This window comes from Sphaeramia orbicularis, chromosome 5 (genome assembly GCF_902148855.1).
Source record: "Sphaeramia orbicularis chromosome 5, fSphaOr1.1, whole genome shotgun sequence".
Lineage (NCBI taxonomy): Eukaryota > Metazoa > Chordata > Actinopteri > Kurtiformes > Apogonidae > Sphaeramia > Sphaeramia orbicularis.
This window is the reverse complement of record NC_043961.1, coordinates 4,882,694-4,901,915: the sequence shown is the minus strand read 5'-3', so window position 1 is coordinate 4,901,915 and position 19,222 is coordinate 4,882,694. Positions and strand designations below refer to the sequence as shown.

Genomic DNA, 19,222 nt, shown 5'->3' with positions numbered 1-19,222 from the left:
TTTAGTCATTTTATGTGCGTTTTTTTTTATTTTTAATTTTTTATTGTTTATTTATTGTTGATTATTTAAATGCGTTTATTCGTAGGTGTTTTCAATGGTCCTGTATTTGTGCACTGATTTATTCATGTTTGTCTCATTGCACTGTGGGTGTGGGCTGATGTCTGTGGTCAGCTGTAAATGATTGCGCGTATAGGATAAATAAAGTTTTCTGAATATGAATAAATGTAATAAATAAAAAGAATGATAAATTAATAAAAATATAAATGTATATATATTTTTAGAATACTAATGTGATTATTTGAGGGGATTATAAATGCTGGCAGATGGACATTTGGGCTTATGTATATTTGTATATAGAATCCCAACAGACTCAGTGGGTATATGCGGTTCTTTAGACGCATGTTAAAGTGTATTTGATAAACATGTAATCGTCTTTTGAAGTGCATTTGGAAGCAAAAGGAAATCCCAAATTATCCTGGAAATGGATCAAATGCAGTAAATATAAAATAGGCATGTATGTATCAAAGTGTATGTAAATGATACCGTTTAATATATATCTATAGTTAAACATTTAGTGAAAGTACTTTAAACATATTCTCTCCCATTTGCCGTCACAGTGAATGAAATCTTCTTCCTCGCCCACTTGCGATATTAAGAACTTTCAGCTTATCTTTTTTTCCATCGTGGTTTTTTATGCTGTCTACTTATACATTTAATCGTCATTTATTTACGGATTCGTTTCAAGCAGCTAATTCCTAAACGGAGCGACGTCGCGGCTCCGGTTTTGTGGCTGCGACGAGATTTGTGACACAGCCTTCACAACACACACAGAGAGAGATTGTAGAATAAAGTGCACTGGAACTGAATCATACACGTCTGTCGAGTACAGTAGTTGTGCGCCGCGCAGCTTCGAACTGGGCAGAGGGCTCGAAGGCAGGGGTCTCAAACTCCTGTTCTTTCAGGTTCCACATTCTGTCTGATTTGATCTGCAGTGGGCCGCACCAGAAAAATAATAACAGAATAACCTAGAAATAATGACAACTGCACATTTTTGTCTGTTTTAGTGCAAAAAAAACCCCCTATTAAATTATGAAAACACTTTTATAAACTATCCAAACAAAAAAGATGTGAATAACCTGAAAAAACTGACATTTCTTAAGATAAATAAGTGCAATTTTAACAATATTCTGCCTCTAATTATCATTTCTACATGTGCATTACAAGGTTCTAATAATTTTGGATTTTTCATTCTACTTTAGTTTTATTTAGTTTTGACTTTTTTTCTGTAATTCAGTTAGTTTTAATTCGTTTTTAGAGCAGGTTTGCTAGTTACCTCTGCCAAGGAGGTGATGTTTTTGTCGGCGTTGGTTTGTTTGTCTGTCTGTTAGCAAGATAACTCAAAAAGTTATGGACGGATTTGGATGAAAAGTACTGATCTGCCTTGGCGGAGGTCTGCGCTCTCCAAGTGCTTCTAGTTTTTATTAGTTTTCGTTATTTTCTAAATGCTTAGTTTTAGTTTTTTTTTTTTTATGTATCTTTTCTCTTCTTCTCTGTCGTCGTATTCAAATAAATCCCAGACAGGACTCTGCTGCTTTCTCCCAACTTTAGTCTCCATGTTTCCAGGTAGAGTGGGGACCAGAAGACGACTGGAAACCACAAGTGAACACAAGTGACGGACTGTTAAATATCATACGGTGACAGCAGAGAAAATTGCTAGGGTGAAATTAATCCATTTCGTATCAATCTGACACTGACAAAGATGAAAACGGAGGGAATTTTATCCATAATTTTTATACGTTTTAGTTTTGTAAACACACAAAACAGTTTCAGTTACTTACGTTTTTTTCTTTTAATTATAGTTTTTATTTATTTCAGTTAACGAAAATGTTTTTACAATTCTAGTTTTTGTCATTTCATTAGTTTTCGTTAGCGATAATAACCTTGGTGCATCATGGATCGGATCTACAAAGACACTAAACACTGAGGAACAGGCAGAAAAGAGTTCAAATTGTGCTGAATTTTCTTTAGATATTTGAGGTTGTTCATATTTGTTCAGGTTATTCACGTTTTATTGTTACAGGATAGTTTGTAAAAGTTATTTTATTTATATTTCCATAATTTAATGTTATTTTTTGCACTAAAATAAAGTCAAAAAATGTGAAGTTTGAATTATTTATAGGCAGATATAGTGTAATATTATTATTTTTTTTATATCAAACCCAATAGTAAATCTGCAGTCATTCTTTTTTGTCGGTTCTTCTGCTGTTATTATTTGACTGTAGATCAGATTGGTCTGTATGTGGAACCGCAACTAAAATGAGTTCCACAGCCTGGACTGTGGAATTTTTGCATTTTCATCCCAGGGGTCAGACTGGAACCTTTGGGGGGGGGGGCTGCATTTGGACCCCGGGCCGCATGTTTGAGACCCCTGCTCTGAGGGCTCTGCTGGGGTCATTCATCAAGGTTGGACGGTGGAGAAATGTGCCTCTTGTTGGTATTAATAGCCTGGGGTGAAATACTGTCGGTCTTCTCCAATGCGAAGACATTCTGGCAACTTGGGTGAGCCCTAACGTACTTTTCTCCACCTTTTTTTTTTTTTTTTTGTTTAAATGACTTAAGCCTCGTTCTGGACCTCATTTTCCTCAAGCTGTTTGAAAACATTAGAAAACACCCCCATCTTATAGACTAAATATACTCTTGCTATTGCCCGTTTTCGGTAAATCATATTACTCTGATAAATTCATGATTGATAAATTATTTTCTCTTTGTAGACAATAAAATTAAAATAATTTGTGGTAATTAAGGCAGTCTTTCCATTTAGAAACAAGACATTTAAACTCAGAAAATGTAACTGGATAGGAAAAAAAAAAAAAAGAAAAGTTGGACTTGTCCCAAAGAAGTCATGTTCACTTGCTCTGTAGTTAAAACCTTTCAATGTCTTGAGGAAAAAGTCTTGTAAAGGTCCTGCTCGTTTTCTCTTTTTTTTTTCCCATTTTTTCCCATCGTCATCTTCATTTCCATGGAGTCCGCCTAGACCTTTAAGAAGCCTCGGTTTCTGGATTTCAGCGCAGAAGGAGAAACCTGGGCCTTGCAGTTATACGTGCACTGACGGGACGCTCTTGTTGAGGACCTGCGCTCGCATCAGTTGGACGCTGGTCATGATCTTCTTCTGGTGGCCCATCAGAGTCACACCCAGCCTCTGGATGTCCCTGCAACACAGACACACAAATACACAAACACACAAACACACAGGTCACTGCAGAGATAAAGGCCCAGTACCAGTTCACCCCTGAGCCCGTTTGTGCATTCACGTGAAAGGGTAGGGGTGTCCCCATTCTCGATGAGTTGGAGGGGAACGGCTATACAGCCTCGAAATGGAGATTTGTCAGGATCACACTACAAATGGAGGGGTATAACAAATTTCCCATAATTCTGTTCGAATCATTGGCAAGATGGATGTAAACTCAGCTAAAAAATGCAGCAGTGTGATGAAAGAAACACACAAATGTACGTATTTTCTTCTTTAAAAAAATGTAATCATTTGATCGTCCATTTAATGCTGCTTCAATGTGTTATCGATCACATTTCTGCGGTTTGCGGGTGATAGACGTAAAAAGATGACCAAAGCCCATGGAACAGAGACGCTTACAGCTGCTGACGACATGGAGAATTCTGTAGGAAACCAGACTGATGTCATGAAATCGCGTTGTATGTGACGCCAGTTTATTGCATTCTGCGTGCTATACATATGTATTTTCATCCTTTCGCGTGGTATTTAACACCATTTGATGGCGTGTCAATGTGCTAGCCAATAATCGTGCTAATTGCTAACCCTAACCGCTAATCGTGCTAATCGCTAACCCTAACCACTAATCGTGCTAATCGCTAACCCTAACCGCTAACCCTAACCACTAATCATGCTAATCGCTAACCCTAACCCAAACCCTAAACCTAACCACTAATTACGCTAATCTCTATTCATGCGAATCACTAACCCTAACCGCTAATCGTGCTAATCGCTAACCCTAACCCAAACCCTAAACCTAACCACTAATTGCACTAATCTCTATTCATGCAAATCGCTAACCCTAACCGCTAATCGCAGTAATGGCATGCTAATTTACGCAGCATAAATATACGCGCTGAAAGCTTATAATGCATGTAGATAAGATGCCAATTAAAAGTGGCATGTTATCTCTACACAATTCATGATCTCACTTTGCGGAAATAAAGTGGTCGCATCTGTTTATAGCAGCATCGACTGCTGATGACATAACAGGTGGTGAAGGGTTGTTGCAACGCCATTTCAAGGGGCAGTGCCAAGTGCAAGGGCCAAATGGGAGGGCAGAGGGGGAGGGGCCAAGGGGTGAATTGGGATTGGGCCTGAGGCTATGTTCAGACTGCAGGTCTTGATGCACAATTCAGATTTTTTGGTCAAATCCATTTTTTTGTGTGCTTGTTCATATTCCACATTAAATGCGACTTCTATCAGTTTTGAGTTTGAACTGAATGTGACCCTGAAGTGACCCACATGGACTAAAGAGGTCCTGATGGAACACGTGACCATGTAGGCACACACAGTGTTTACAGAAGTAACACTCCTGGGACGCAGAATTGTGACGGTTGTCGCATTTCAATGATGTAAAGGTCGGATAAATGTGACCTGGATGTTCAGACTGAAGTCGCATTGGAAAATATCAGATACGTATCAGATTTAGGACCACGTATGAAGGGGGGCGCTGAGACCAAAATGGGGGGCGTTAGTCTGTAGAAGAGTCATTATCAAGCCCCGTTATGTCAGTGGTAAATTTCCGTGCCTCCCCTCCTACTCCTCATAGGTACGTTGTGGCACCTATTGAGAAACGCCCTTGTTTCAGAGGGGGGATGGGCAAGACAAGGAGGATATCTGGGGGCGAGGGAAATATTTTTACTTGTATAATTTAGATGGAAATGCACTAGGGTTTTTCAAAGCTCAAGGTAATGCTCAGAGTTCCTGCCAAAGTTCCTACGGTGGAAAAGGGCCTAATGTTAAAGTGCTTATAAATACTAGGGATGCACCGATACCACTTTTTTCCAGACTGAGTACGAGTACTTACATTTGAGTACTTGCTGATACCGAGTACCGATACAGTACTTAATAATCCCATTCCAGTTGTTAGTTCCTTTTGTAAATGTGCTTTATTGTCGTTGTCATTAGTCTGACTGGAACAAAGTGCTGCTACTGACATTTAATGTGTTGGAATGAGCGTTTGTCAATTAATCCACCAGGGGGCGCCGCTCTGATTTAACCATACTGGACAAATACCACGAAGAAGAGGAAAGTTTTTTTGAGAAGAAGAAGAAGAAAGTCAGTAATAATCTGCACCACTCCGTACCCCTCTCTGTCTGGGTACTCATCCACCAGCACCTGGAAAACAGATGGAATGTACGCAGAGGACGGACAGAACGCTGCGTCTGTATCTGTCTGTGTCTGGAACGTTACTGTCAGTCAGCGTTACTTTTATCACCGCATTTATTTTGAAAAATCTTCACACTCTTCACATTCCACACACATTATTCCTCCTCCTCGTACCTGCTGTACTGAACTGTGAATGTCAAACAGCCAGAAGTGGTATCGGTGCATTTGTATCAGATTACTGTTACGAGTATGAATACAAGTACACACACTGAGTATCAGAGCCCGATACTGGTATTGGTATCGGTAAAAAAAAAAAAAAAAAAAGACAGAAAAAATTGTTGTTTTTTCACCCTGTAATACTCATGTTATGTATTAAAGTAGTCAAAACATAAACAAAAAAAAAGAAGAAGAGGAAAGTTTTTTTGAGAAGAAGAAGAAGAAAGTCAGTAATAACAAACACGGAGATGACAGAGGTAACACTAATGTGGTACTAATATTGCAGCGTTTTCTCTGGTAAGGTTTAACAGTTTAGCTTCAGCAGGAAGAGAAAAGAGAAATGAGTGATAAGTTTCGTTTTCACTTCTGTTGGCGGCGGTCCACACCGCTCCGTACACCCGCTGGTATTCTCATTCTGTTTACGCATCCGCCAGCACCTGGAAAACAGATGGAATGTACGCAGAGGACGGACAGAACGCTGCGTCTGTATCTGTCTGTGTCTGTAATGTTACTGTCAGTCAGCGTTACTTTTATCACCGTCATTTATTTTGAAAAATCTCCACACTCTTCGCACTCCACACACATTATTCCTCCTCCTCGTACCTGCTGCACTGAACTGGGAATGTCACACGGCCGTAAGTGGTATCGGTGCATTTGTATCGGATTACTTTTACGAGTACGAGTACATACACTGAGTATCGGAGCCGATGCCGATACTCGTATCGGTGCATCCCTAATAAATACCTACTCAAATATGTCAAATACATGCATATAAGTTACTCTGATTACATGACACAGACTGTTGAACACCAAATGTGTCCATGTGCTACCGCTTGATCAGACCCAATAATGTTATGTTTTAAACCTCACTTTCCACTCCTGCTTCTAAAAACTGCAGATGTGCACAAAACCTGGGAATAGAACTTCACCAGAGGATGTTTTCTGCCAACTTTCTGTACACCCTACACAGATGTTTCACATTAAAATCCCCGCAGAAGCACTTTACTGGGTTTTATTCCCTTTGTTTCCTCTAATACGTTTTAAAACTGCACCTGGGTTTGACTGACAGTAGATTTACACTAATAAAAAAAGTTTAATAAAATGATTGTGCACTGTATTCGTGTTAAAAACAGAGCAGCTCCACAGACTGATCTGATAGACTGGTCAGTTGGCGTGTAAGATATTAAACACAAGCTGAACCCTTAGAAACCTGTAGAAGTGCGAACCATGAAGATTGAAGTCATTTTCTTTCCCATTACAGCAGAGCTGTGTTTCATCCAGTGTGATGACAGTTGTCAGGGTTGAACTTGAGATCTTGGATGAAATCAAAATGACAGCTCAGCTCTTGACTCCTATAGAAACACCAGTGGAGGAGGGTTTACTCAACACATTTAAATCAGGCCTGAAAACATTATTGTTTACTGCGGCTTTCTCTTAAACTCTTAAATAATGTCTTTTAAATGAACTTTAAAATCACATTTTGTCGCTGATGATTTTAATGTCTATTTTAATTTTAATGTTAATGTTTTTGATACAATTAATGTCTTTTAGTTTATCTTCCTATGCTTTTATGTTTTATGTAAACTTTGAATTGTCCTGTAAATAAAATGTGCTACATAAATAAAGTCGCCTTACCTTACACGTGGAAGAAAGAATCTGATAAAAGAGTCAAAAATATGCGTGTTCTCACTTATTTGCTTAGATCTGTTTTGGGTTTTAATGGTCCAAGAAGCTAAGACTCACTTTACTGTCTTTCTGGGTGCTTCTATGAAACTGGTCCTAAAAACAGGACATGGGGCTAAAAATTAAACCAGATGTAGACGAATGTTATGAAGCAAGTTTGGAAGCACTTTGGGTCTATTCTAAAAATAAATACTTAGATAAGAGAATCTATTTTTCAGATAAAACATATTTTATGTTATTTTACATTATATTTAATACAAAAATCTGCATGTAACACAATCAAAAGGACACGAAAATTACATGCTAATATTTTTTTAAAAAATATCTCTTTATTCTCTCACAGGCACATTTTTGGAATTGAACTAATTATGCAAGGCAGAGTGTTTCACAAAAATGACCACTGTTGCCAAATCATTCACAATTTATATGCATTTAACTGGGCAGGTTCTGTATGTAACGCAAGTGGACACAATGGGTTCCACACCAAACCTGGAATGAGACTGAGATTGATGAAAAACCCACATGTGTGGATTAGAAAAACCACTAGGATCCACACATTGAACACAGTGTCTTTATTTATAGTCTATAGAAGAGCATTTACACACATGTTTACACATCTAATGCACTGACACCTAGAGAGATTTAATGTCCATATTTGGGTCCTATTTTTGGACCCAATATTTCATAAAAATTCTTTAATTATGGGATGGCTCAGAGCAAGAGTATACTTTTTTTTTTTTGCCTTTATCTGAGGTCATCATTAGGTCCATTCTGGGGTTTCAGTTTCATAGAAGTACCCTTCTGGAAAGTTACTCACTAATCAGATAATATGACTTTTAATGCAAACAGTAAAAAAAAAAAACATCTGTCGGGGTTAGCAGATTACTACTACCACTCGCTAAGTATCTCCTATTTTAGGAAATATTAGGGCATTTTCAAACCTACACATTTAATTAACAGTTTTATTTTTTCCCCTATGTTTTGTATTAGGTTTCTGTCTGAAATAAACTATATTAAAAATTAATACTGATTGTATTGGACTAATTTTTCTGCTTAATATGGTTTGTTTGGTCCAAGGTTCTAATAGTTTTGGATTTTTCATTGTAGTTTAGATTTATTTAGTTTTGACTTTTTTTTTCTCTAATTCAGTTTGTTTTAATTCGTTTTTAGAGCAGGTTTGATAGTTTTTATTAGTTTTTGTTATTTTCCAAATGCTTAGTTTAAGTTTAGTTTTAGTATTAGTTTTAGTTTAGTCGTCTCTTTTCTCTTCTTCTCTGTCGTCGTATTCAAATAAATCCCAGACAGGACTCTGCTACTTTCTCCCAACTTTAGTCTCCATGTTTCCAGGTAGAGTGGGGACCAGAAGACGACTGGAAACCACAAGTGAACACAAGTGACGCACCGTGAAGTGTCGTATGGTGCCGCTAGCTAAAACTGCTTGAGCGAAATAAATCAATTTCATATCAATCCGATGTTGACAAAAACGAAAACGAAGGGAATTTTATCCATCATTTTTATCCGTTTTAGTTAGTTTTGTAAACACACAATACAGTTTCAGTTAGTTACCGTTTTTTTTTCTTTTAATTATAGTTTTTATTTATTTCAGTTAACGAAAATGTTTTTCCTATTGTAGTTTTCGTCATTTCGTTAGTTTTCGTGAACTATAATAACCTTGGTTTGGTCTAATAATTATGAGAAATGGACTCAAACAACCACTTCAAGCCTATTCAGAAGACACGGTCAAACTGTGGATGGCTTAACTTGAGTGAGAACATGATCTGACACTGATCCAGTTGGATGTTGCAGCTAAACTACTCCTTTATTCTGGGCTGATTTGCTGACATCCACCCTCGGAGAATCGCCTTCTATCTGACCACACTATGAAGATCAGTGTCCGCTCGATGTTTGGTCCAGACCTTTTTCTGTCCGTCCAATCAGATGACAGACACGCTCACATAGTCTCTAGTGATGCATCAGTTGCTTGTTTTTTTTGCGGTGTTTTGAGCTCAGGAGACATCACACAATCAGTCAAAACCAAAACATTCTCATATTGGCAGGAACATGCAAGATACTGCTGTAGGTACCAGATGTACTCAGCCTGCCAGATCAGTAAATGCATCTGGTACAGCGCCGCTAGCAGCTTGTCTTTTGGCCCGCCGCAGTTATCCAGAGTGAACATGGCTGGACAGTTGTTGTGCTTCATGCCTGAAGTGTTGCCCCAGTGTGTACCTTTCATTCATGCACATATAGGATATGTTCAGAGAGTTAACCATTGATTTTTCTACTACTCCAAGCAGGATGTATGGCAGGAAATGTCTTGAGAACAGCGGGAAGTCTTTTAAATGATATTCTGTCTTCGTCTTTGGCAGTGGAAAAGGCTGATTTAAAAAAAAAAAACTACAAAAAAAAAAAAAAAAAAATGGTCAACTGTTCTCAGCCCTTCAGCGTGACCTTTTCATATCCTGTTTGTGGAATATTAATTCTTTCTAGACTGCTTTAAAAATCATATATTTTTCTTTTTGTTACCTTTGATTATTATTTCTTTATTAACTCTGTAAAACTAACATATGTGTGATCTTTTGACTCAAGACAATACACACCATTTATGACAAACGCTGAGTTTTCACTATTTTGTCACAATGGTCTTACGATTATTTTCCAAACCTTTATATTTTTAAGCATAAATGCTGCAGTTAATCTTTCTTATATCAAATATATGCGGTTTAAGCTGCACGAACAAGCTAAATACAATTTGCCACTTCATTTACAGAAACACTGGTCTAGGTTTGTTTCCATAAATGTATTTAATGCAGATTTTAAAACTCAGAAATTTAAAGATGCTAATATAAACAGCAAAATTTGAGAAAACTTCTCTAATTTTGCAAAAATTACTCACATTTATGCACTTTTTATCACATTTTACCATAGAGTAATTGCTCTCATAGGAAATAGAAACACCTTTCTTTCAAATAAATTCTGACGTATTCAACATTTAGCTGTCGTGACTGATCAGATGTTTTTTTCTGCATCTTCACAGATTTTCTGGAAAATGTGAACTAATATCTGGTACAATCGATGTGGACTGATGAGGAGATGGAATTATTCCACTGTTTCATCCATGAAAACAAACACCACAGCCATTTTAGATGGAAAACAACAACAGAATGCTCCGCTTATTCAACTGTACTTTCAAAACCAGGGGTCTCACCTTCTACTACGAAAACACAACTTAGATTATTTGTTCCAAACCAGTTTGTGGAAACACATGTAAATCTCATTTTTATGTTTGCTTCACATTCACTTGACATTTTACGGAAATGCAGTTACTGATATTTTAATATGCTAGCTTGAAATCCAGACTAGCACCATACATTGTGGTGTTGGACACAAGCAGATAGGGTGATCAGGTGTCCTGCTTTGTGTGAGACTGAACAACATGATGACCATTTTTTTCCACATCCTGCATATTGAGACGATGTCCCACATTTGATTGGCTGTGTCTCCAAAGTGCAGGACAGTTGTCTTTCTCCAAACATGACTTTCATTTTATAGCAGAGACAGCGCTATCACCATTGGCTGTGTCCGCTGTCAATCAACCAACATACACGTGGGGTCAGGAGTCCATCAACCTATCATCAGCGTCCTCCTGAGCTCCGCCCACTGACACACAGAAAACAAAGGCAAAAGCCTCAGACACCGACATGTAAATATTGGTGGAAATCATGGAAATTCCGTGCAAAAACAGAAAATGCAGCTACAGAGAAGACATCGGTGAAAGCGGATGGGGGTTGATTCACAGAGGGTACTCTGCGAACTATGTCCAACTTATTTCTTCATCGCGCACGGAGGTGAGTATGACTTGAAGCGACACACTGTGATGTTTGGTCAGATTTGATCCATATTCCCTTTTACCTATTTTCAAGTTTGGAGTTTGAACTGAGACTTGAGGAGACAAATATGCTTTTGTTGATGATGTGAATATTTATTTTTTGACAAAATTCCACAGGATATTTACTTTATCTTATTCTGTTTTTATTACTATGTTAGAATGTTAAATGTTTGACTGTTCTGTGTTTGGATGCAAAAGGTTTTGGGTCCAAGTCATTTTAGTTTAGCTGGAAGTGGAAACAGCTGTTCTAATGTTGTTGTGACGGAAGAGCCCCGTCAGGTACCCCGGGAAAACTCCTGCGATAAGCCAAAGCATGCACACATACACATACACACACTCTTTACCTGGTTGTCCATTTACTTCATCTCCTGTCCGTTTGCTCCGTTTCATCCTTTTTACCGTCAGACCGTCATGCCAGTAGTCTTGGATGCACACTTGACTGCTGTAAATCCATTGTTCTTCTCATTGTTTGCCGCCTCCCAAACTTTGATCAAACATACATCCCACATTCACATGTTCCGACTGTCAAACCGAGCGCCTCTCTGACTTCCGGGTTAAGTTGCGTTGTGCGCGGGACGCGGTCCGCTGACGTCCTGGTGACGTCACCGCAAAGTGCCAGTTTTGCACTGGAATAATTTTATTATTTTTCCTGGCTGTTTTAGAAACCTGTTGTTAAGGGTATTACATGTGTTATATTTTGAGATAATTTATTGTAATTATGTGTACATGGTATGTTGAATGGTGTGGGAGATATGGCCAGTTTGGGGCGTTAATTACCTAGGGGGAGGAGCCTCAGGGTTTTAAAAGAGGGCCTGTCTCCATCATGAGTCAGTGGAGGCTGAGCGGGTTACACTGAAGGTAACAGAGAGCTAGATGCACTGAAGAAGTATTTTTCGCTATGATTGTAAATGTTATTATTTTTTTGACTTTGTACTGAGCACTAATTTTTGCACTTTGGGAAGACAAGCACAATAAATCACTTAAAAATATATATTTTTTCGACTATGCCATTATTTTCCCGTTCATTCTGAGGAACCCCGTCACAGTTGTCAGTTCTGCCTTTTTGTTTTATTGCACATAGATTAGTTTACCTTTGAGGGTTGAGAACATGTACTCAAATAAAAAAAAAGCTGATTCTCTAAAAGTATGGAATTATAATATTTCAAACTTGAGGTTTCTTTTTTGACTTTTACAAGTAGATTTTTTTGTTTTGTTTTTACAAGCAAAAAAAGTTGCGCAAAAAAAAGCAACAAATAAATGCCCAGTGCAAAAATATGCATACTGTGTGCAACCAGATGAAATTCTTGTTATTCATATTTATAAGCTGGATAATAAGATGCACATTGTTTAAAAATGTAGACTTTGTTTCAGCATTACGGTTGTGTGTCCCACATTGTCCGACACAAACACACCCCTTGTCCCACATGTGGCTCGTAAGCACCTGGTCAGCCTACATGTAGAGTGAACAAAATGAGTCACAAAGTCCAGGAGGTGTGATTCTGGCCTGAGCTAAAGACCTCCACCCTTCTTCTACAGGACTCACAGTCGACACTTACCCTTGGTTCATGCTTATGACGTGTCCCAGAGTGTGGAACCCCCCTGCCGCAAAGTGTTCCTTGTAGCGACCCATCTTTATGGTGTCCAGCCAATCATCTACTGAGTTACAGCTACTGAAGTCGGGGATAGCTCTGTCCATCAGAGGAGGACTGCTTAAACTGTGGCTGAGAGACAGATGGCGATAGATGGACGGGGAGAGAGGAAGACGAATGGGAAGACAAACAGATTAGTTGGTGGGAGTCTGAAAACGAGGAAAAAGTCAGAAAGCGAGCAAAAGAGGAGAGAGAGCAGCAGTAGAGGAGGAGGGGGAGGGGGAGGGGGGGGGTAGGCTTGAAATGCGCTACTAAGCGAGGCAGAAAATCAATAGCAGTTAAAATGATAGAGAAGAGGTGGCGGCTGTGGTTGCGGGATGGCTGCTTTGGGTAGATTAATACCCAGAGAAATCCTGAACACTTCTGCTTCTGCTCGGGCTTTTTCTTGGCCCACAGCTTCCCTCTGACGAACACGGCGATGCTCAGCGCTACGCTCCGCTGACTCTGTAGGACCCGGGATCTCAACCGAACAATTTACACAGGTCCAGCTTCAGCCCGGGTGTCCTCTCAAACCTGCTCCCAGATTCTAACCTGGATCAATGTCAATATCGCAGCCAGGCTTTTACTTAACGCACAGCACATCTATCAGAAATGAGCTTATTGGAAAACGAACACGACCGCTCGCTCCATCTGCCAGAGAACTTTGAGGGAAACTTTAGCCTGCAACTTTATCCCACCGTGCTCATGTTTGATAGCAGCGGGATGAGATTGGATTTACTCCGCCTGCCACACCAGGACAGTTACTTACGAGCTCTAACAGTCTGTCACCAGATATTGTCCGGGAGATCATCTTCTCAGCCCTTCACAGGAGGCGACCGGCTTTGATTTGCGGCTTAATCCGCTAATCACATGAACCAATATTTGATTAAATGTTGGCGAACTGCGTGGCCAAATTAAATCAAAATACTCCTCAGTATGTGACACAAGGCACCCATGTTGCTTTCCTGTGAAAACGGGTGTGTTCGGCCGCCACCCACCTGCAGAGCGTGTCCATGGACTTCAGGTTCTCTGGGTTGCGGATTAGCTTGTCAAGAACAGTGACTATTTGGCAAAAGCGTGGTCTCTCATTGCGATCCTTCTGCCAGCAGTCCAGCATGAGTGTATGCAGAGCGCCGGGGCAGCCCATCGGAGCCGGCAGCCGGTAACCCTCCTCCACTGATTTGATCACCTGCACATGCACAACACGAAACAGGTAAGACCGCAGCGCCCACAGGCTCGTCATAGATGGGGATGGGAACCGACAACTGCTGGGAACCCAGAAGCTGAATTCCTTAGAATTGTTTGCCTGTTTGATTCCAAGACATCATCGCGTCAAATTTTGGCTAAAATCCAAGAGAAACTGTAACCGGAATTAAGTGCCCCATCTTTTCATAGTCATCAGATATGACTCATTTGGACGTTCAGAGGCTCCACAGTTACTGTGGAAACACTGTCATCTTCTACAACATTGATTCACCAGTAGGGGTGTTGGAAAATATCGGTTCTGCAATATATCGCAATATTTCATTTCACAATACTGTATCGATATTAAAAAATGCTGTATCGATATTTTTAGGTATTTATTCAAATGCAGATATGACAGAGGCTCATTTTTGTTTTTCTTTTTTCTTAAATTTCCTTTATTATTATTTAGCATTATTTTATTCAATAATGTTAGTTATATAAATATATTTATATAAAGAAATTATTTATATAAATAATATATAAATAAAATATTATTTTATATATATATAAATGAAATTTGATTTGATTTGATTTGATTTACACTACCAGTCAAAAGTTTGGACTCACCTTCTCATTTAAATGGCATGAGATGGACCACAGATGGCCAATAAGTGCTCAGCATCACTGGGAACTCCTTCAAGACTTTTGGAAAACATTTCAGGTGACTACCTCATGAAGCTCATCCAGAGAACGCCAAGAATGTGCAAAGCAGTGATAAAAGCAAAATGTGGCTATTTTGAAGAATCTAAAACAAAAACATGCTCTGAGTTATGTCACACTTTTTTTAAACTACATAATTCCATATGTGTTCATTCATAGTTTTGATGCCTTCAGTGAGAATCTACAATGTAAATAGTCATGAAAATAAAGAAAAACCAGGTGAGTCCAAACTTTTGACTGGTAGTGTAGTTCCTTTGTTGGGATCGCACAAAAATGCTGTTCTGATGTTAGTTCTGAACTAATAGAATAGGAACATTTGAACAGGATCTGAAACTGTAATGTCTGTAAAACAGAATTTCAGTTTGAACACAGGAACATTTTGTGATATAGCATTAGATCCTGTTGTGATCAAACAAAAATGTGTTTGTATTTGTGCAGATTTCTGGTGTAATTCAATTCTTCCAGGAAATATTCATTAAAAAAAAAAGAAGCTTTTTTTTAACAGTATCATGATATGGCCAAAAACCAAATTCTCCTATCTGCAAATTTTTAGATTTTGAGTTTTCACATTAAATGGTGAGAACAAGGAAGATTCTACATTTTCAGTCTATCTGCAAGATAATCCCGCCCTTTCTTATGACATGAAGGTCACCTGATAAAAACCTCCTAGACCATACTATAATAAAACTAAATGTTTTATTAAATTGTTAAATTGTTTCCTGAAAAAAGTGATTTTTTTCAGATAGGAGGTTTTGTATTCTGGCCATCGATATACTGTGATATATTGTATCGTGATACTAGTATTGTGATTTGTATCATATCGCCAGATTCTTGCCAATACACAGCCCTATTCACCAGTAAAACCCATGGAGTTGGATCAATGACAGTGGACGGACACACTTATTCTATGTTCAGTTAATAATATATTTTGCAGAAAAATGGATCTTTTTCTTCAGTTTTCTCTGTTTTGGATATAATAACCCTTAACTTTAATCTGAGCTTTAATGAACATCGACATAATCAGTGAATTAAATATAGGAAAATACTGCATTTTCACAAAAAAAAAAAAAAAAATACAGAACAATAATGATAGAGTAAATATTGACAAATCACTTCATGCAAGTCATTTGGGAACTTCCACAAAAGCAGCTCTGGGTCTTCATGGGTTAATACAAAAACAGCTATTTGTGCTATAGTTTATTCCCAAATCCACTGAGAATCAATAAGAGAATTAATAGGGAATCAAATCAATAATGGAACCTGAATCTTTACATTCTTACTCACATCTCTGTTGGTGAGGTTCCAATATGGCCGCTCTCCATATGACATCACCTCCCACATGACCACGCCGTAGCTCCACACGTCACTGGAGGAGGAGAACTTCCTGTAGGCGATGGCCTCCGGGGCGGTCCAGCGGATCGGTATTTTTCCACCCTGTTGCGTTAACGAGGAGAGGAAGCGTTAGCATAAAGAAGAGAGAGGCAGATTTAACAGGAAGAAGAAACATTATAGTTAGAGTTTGATTTCATTCAGTTTTAATTCTAGAGCCCGATATGACACATCATCTCAAAGGGTTTGACAGCCTTTGCACAAAAGAAACCCAGCTGACTTTAGACCCGTGGATGGAAAGTGGAAGAAAATCCACCCAAAAGGAGAAAAAAATGGTTGAAACTTAAAGAAAAGCTACAGAGGAAAGATTGTTTTTCAAGGACAGAATAGGCGACGAGTGTGTAGAAAAAGTACGACAAAATGAATGTATGAAAAATATGTGAAGGGATGGTGAGAAGGATTTAGGATTTGTTGACTGGTCTTATCCTTTTAGGTCCAAACTAAACTACTTATTATATTATATTATACCCTCTTATTATCCCCTGATTTCTATTATTCTATCCTTTTAGTCTTCCTAGCTCTATGTAAGACTTCTTTCTAAGTGTTGATGTTTGTATCAAGGTTCTAATAGTTTTGGATTTTTCATTCTAGTTTAGTTTTATTTAGTTTTGACTTTTTTTTCTCTAATTCAGTTTGTTTTAATTAGTTTTTAGAGCAGGTTTGCTAGTTTTTATTAGTTTTGATTTTCTTTTGAGTGCTTAGTTTTAGTTTAGTTTTAGTTTTTTTTATATCTTTTCTCTTCTTCTCTGTCGTCGTATTCAAATAAATCCCAGACAGGACTCTGCTGCTTTCTCCCAACTTTAGTCTCCATGTTTCCAGGTAGAGTGGGGACCAGAAGACGACTGGAAACCACACGTGAACACAAGTGACGCACCGTCAAGTGTCGTACGGCACCGCTAACTAAAATTGCTAGAGCGAAATAAATCGATTTCGTATCAATCTGACATTGATAAAGACGAAAACGAAGGGAATTTTATCCATAATTTTTATCCGTTTTAGTTAGTTTTGTAAACACACAATACAGTTTCAGTTAGTTATCGTTTTTTTTTCTTTTCATTATAGTTTTTATTCATTTCAGTTAACGAAAATGTTTTTCCTATTGTAGTTTTCGTCATTTCGTTAGTTTTCGTGAACTATAATAACCTTGGTTTGTATGTCATGCTATTACAAAAGAATTCCTCAAGTTTGGGATCAATAAAGTACGTCTAAGTAAATTTAAATGTTATTAATAAAGTTGTTTTTTTTTTTTTTCAAGACGCAAATCAGGTATGGTCCGCAAATTTGTTTTTGCTGTAGTTTTGTAGCCGTGATGGCCGACCGTATTGTGCATGCACAAAGCAAATCAGGTAGGTGCGTAGATCAGGTAGTCACACAGCCAACAACTGAACATTTTAGGTATTTGGCTTGAAGTTTGGACATATTTTCAGTCTGGACTACAACCGCTGCTGCTGACAAACAATTATGTCGTACTGGAGAAATGTTCGTCAGACGTCTGGACCTTATATGTGCAAATGTTGTGATGTAACTAGTTATAAAATGTAACAAATTAAGCAGGAATTAAAACAGGTTGGAGAAATCCATTTGATTTTTGTCCAAATGAATATAAAGATAGTTTTGCAGCAGCTGGAGGGTTCAAATTCAAACTGTATGAACTATTAGGGTCCAAATACACAAATAAATGAACCACAGACTAATATAAGTGGGTTTAGACAAATATGAGCCCTTTAATGAATGTTCTCATCAGATAATTTTTCTGTTAAAAACTGTCTTTCTTCCCATATTCTTTTCCTTAATCCACCTCTTTTTTTATTCTTATTGTTTAACCACTAATGATTTCCTGAGACTGTTAATGCAGTCCAAAAATATCCACTGAAGTTTTTTGAGTCTACAATCAAATGGAGCCACAGTTCAATTTGATTCATGTTAAAACCACTAACTCCATTTTGTCAGGGGAGGTTTCAAATGTTAAATGTCAGATTTTAGACCTAATGAGTTGGGTGTTAAAGTGTCTCATGTCAGGATCCAAGTTAAGACACATTCATCTCCTGCAGTCTGCAGATGATTTGTTCAAAAGGGGAAAAAAAAAAATATATATATGGGTGAAATAACTGAACCAGATCATTTCCTAAAACATGATTATGTAAAGTCGTGGCTGAAGGTTCTGGCAGTGACACAAATTTGTTTTTCGCCAGGTTTCCACGTGTTTCTGAGGTACACTGAACACTAATTATAATCCTTCGAAGCCAAGTTCAAAGACTTGTATCAAATAAATCACATTTATGCAAATGGTTAATTTGTGTCACTGCCAAAACTCTGCATTTAATTCACAAGAACACAAAGTCATATCTTCGAGTTCCCTGCGTTGGCAAAAGTAAACACTGACTGAAAAATGTACGAGAAGAGGAGGAGGAGGGGGTTCGTTCATTAAATAAAAGAAGATATTCCATTGGACATTCACCCAAATGTGTAGGTGGTGTTGTGACTTTATTTGGGGAAAGATAAAGTACAAGTAACTTGTGTTTGGATTTATTATAATTTCATTATATATATATATATATATATATATATATATATATATATATATATATATATGCAATTTCATGTTAATTTATTTCTGAGTAAAATATACAGTATATTTGATTTGTGATTTATGTTAAAAGTTGAGCTAAAATAAGCCATAGTGAATGCTAAGATTAAGATAACTACGTTTCCCATGAGGCTTAGCATTACCCAAGAAGCATAGGAAATTTTCACGGAAGTAGGTGTGTGTATGCCACGAGTTGTGAGAAATGTTGTATGTGTTTTTCAAGTTGCCGCACGCAGTAAAATGAATGCGTATTTTTAAACCGAGAGTCTCGCTTCGTTATTTTTGGACGTAATTTGGATAATTACAACAGGTGGTGACATAAATGGACTCTTTGCAGAAGTGAGAGTTCATGTGGGAAAACACCGCAAGAAAACTGAAGCAGCAAAACCGTGTCAGCATCAAAACCTAAAAGATTAGTTTGAAACTTTTTTGCATATTGAACAGAAAACCTACAGGAGATCATGGACTCACACATAGTATCATCATTAAATCACCAAAAGCGTTTTGTTTACACCTGTGGATGAGTT

The 19,222-nt window shown here is 38.0% G+C and overlaps 1 protein-coding gene across 1 annotated transcript in view; it reads right to left on the bottom strand.

Moving 5' to 3' along the window:
* Window positions 1-2,585: 2,585 nt before the first annotated feature.
* epha8 (eph receptor A8) overlaps window positions 2,586-19,222 on the bottom strand; it is a 366,079-nt gene continuing 349,442 nt past the window's right edge. The window contains exons 17-20 of the mRNA XM_030134865.1: window positions 16,004-16,153; window positions 13,813-14,003; window positions 12,743-12,907; window positions 2,586-3,209 (exon numbers count right to left, since the gene is read on the bottom strand). Coding sequence (XP_029990725.1) covers window positions 3,095-3,209; window positions 12,743-12,907; window positions 13,813-14,003; window positions 16,004-16,153 — 621 coding nt within the window. The 3' untranslated portion in view covers window positions 2,586-3,094. The remainder of the gene's footprint in view (window positions 3,210-12,742; window positions 12,908-13,812; window positions 14,004-16,003; window positions 16,154-19,222) is intronic.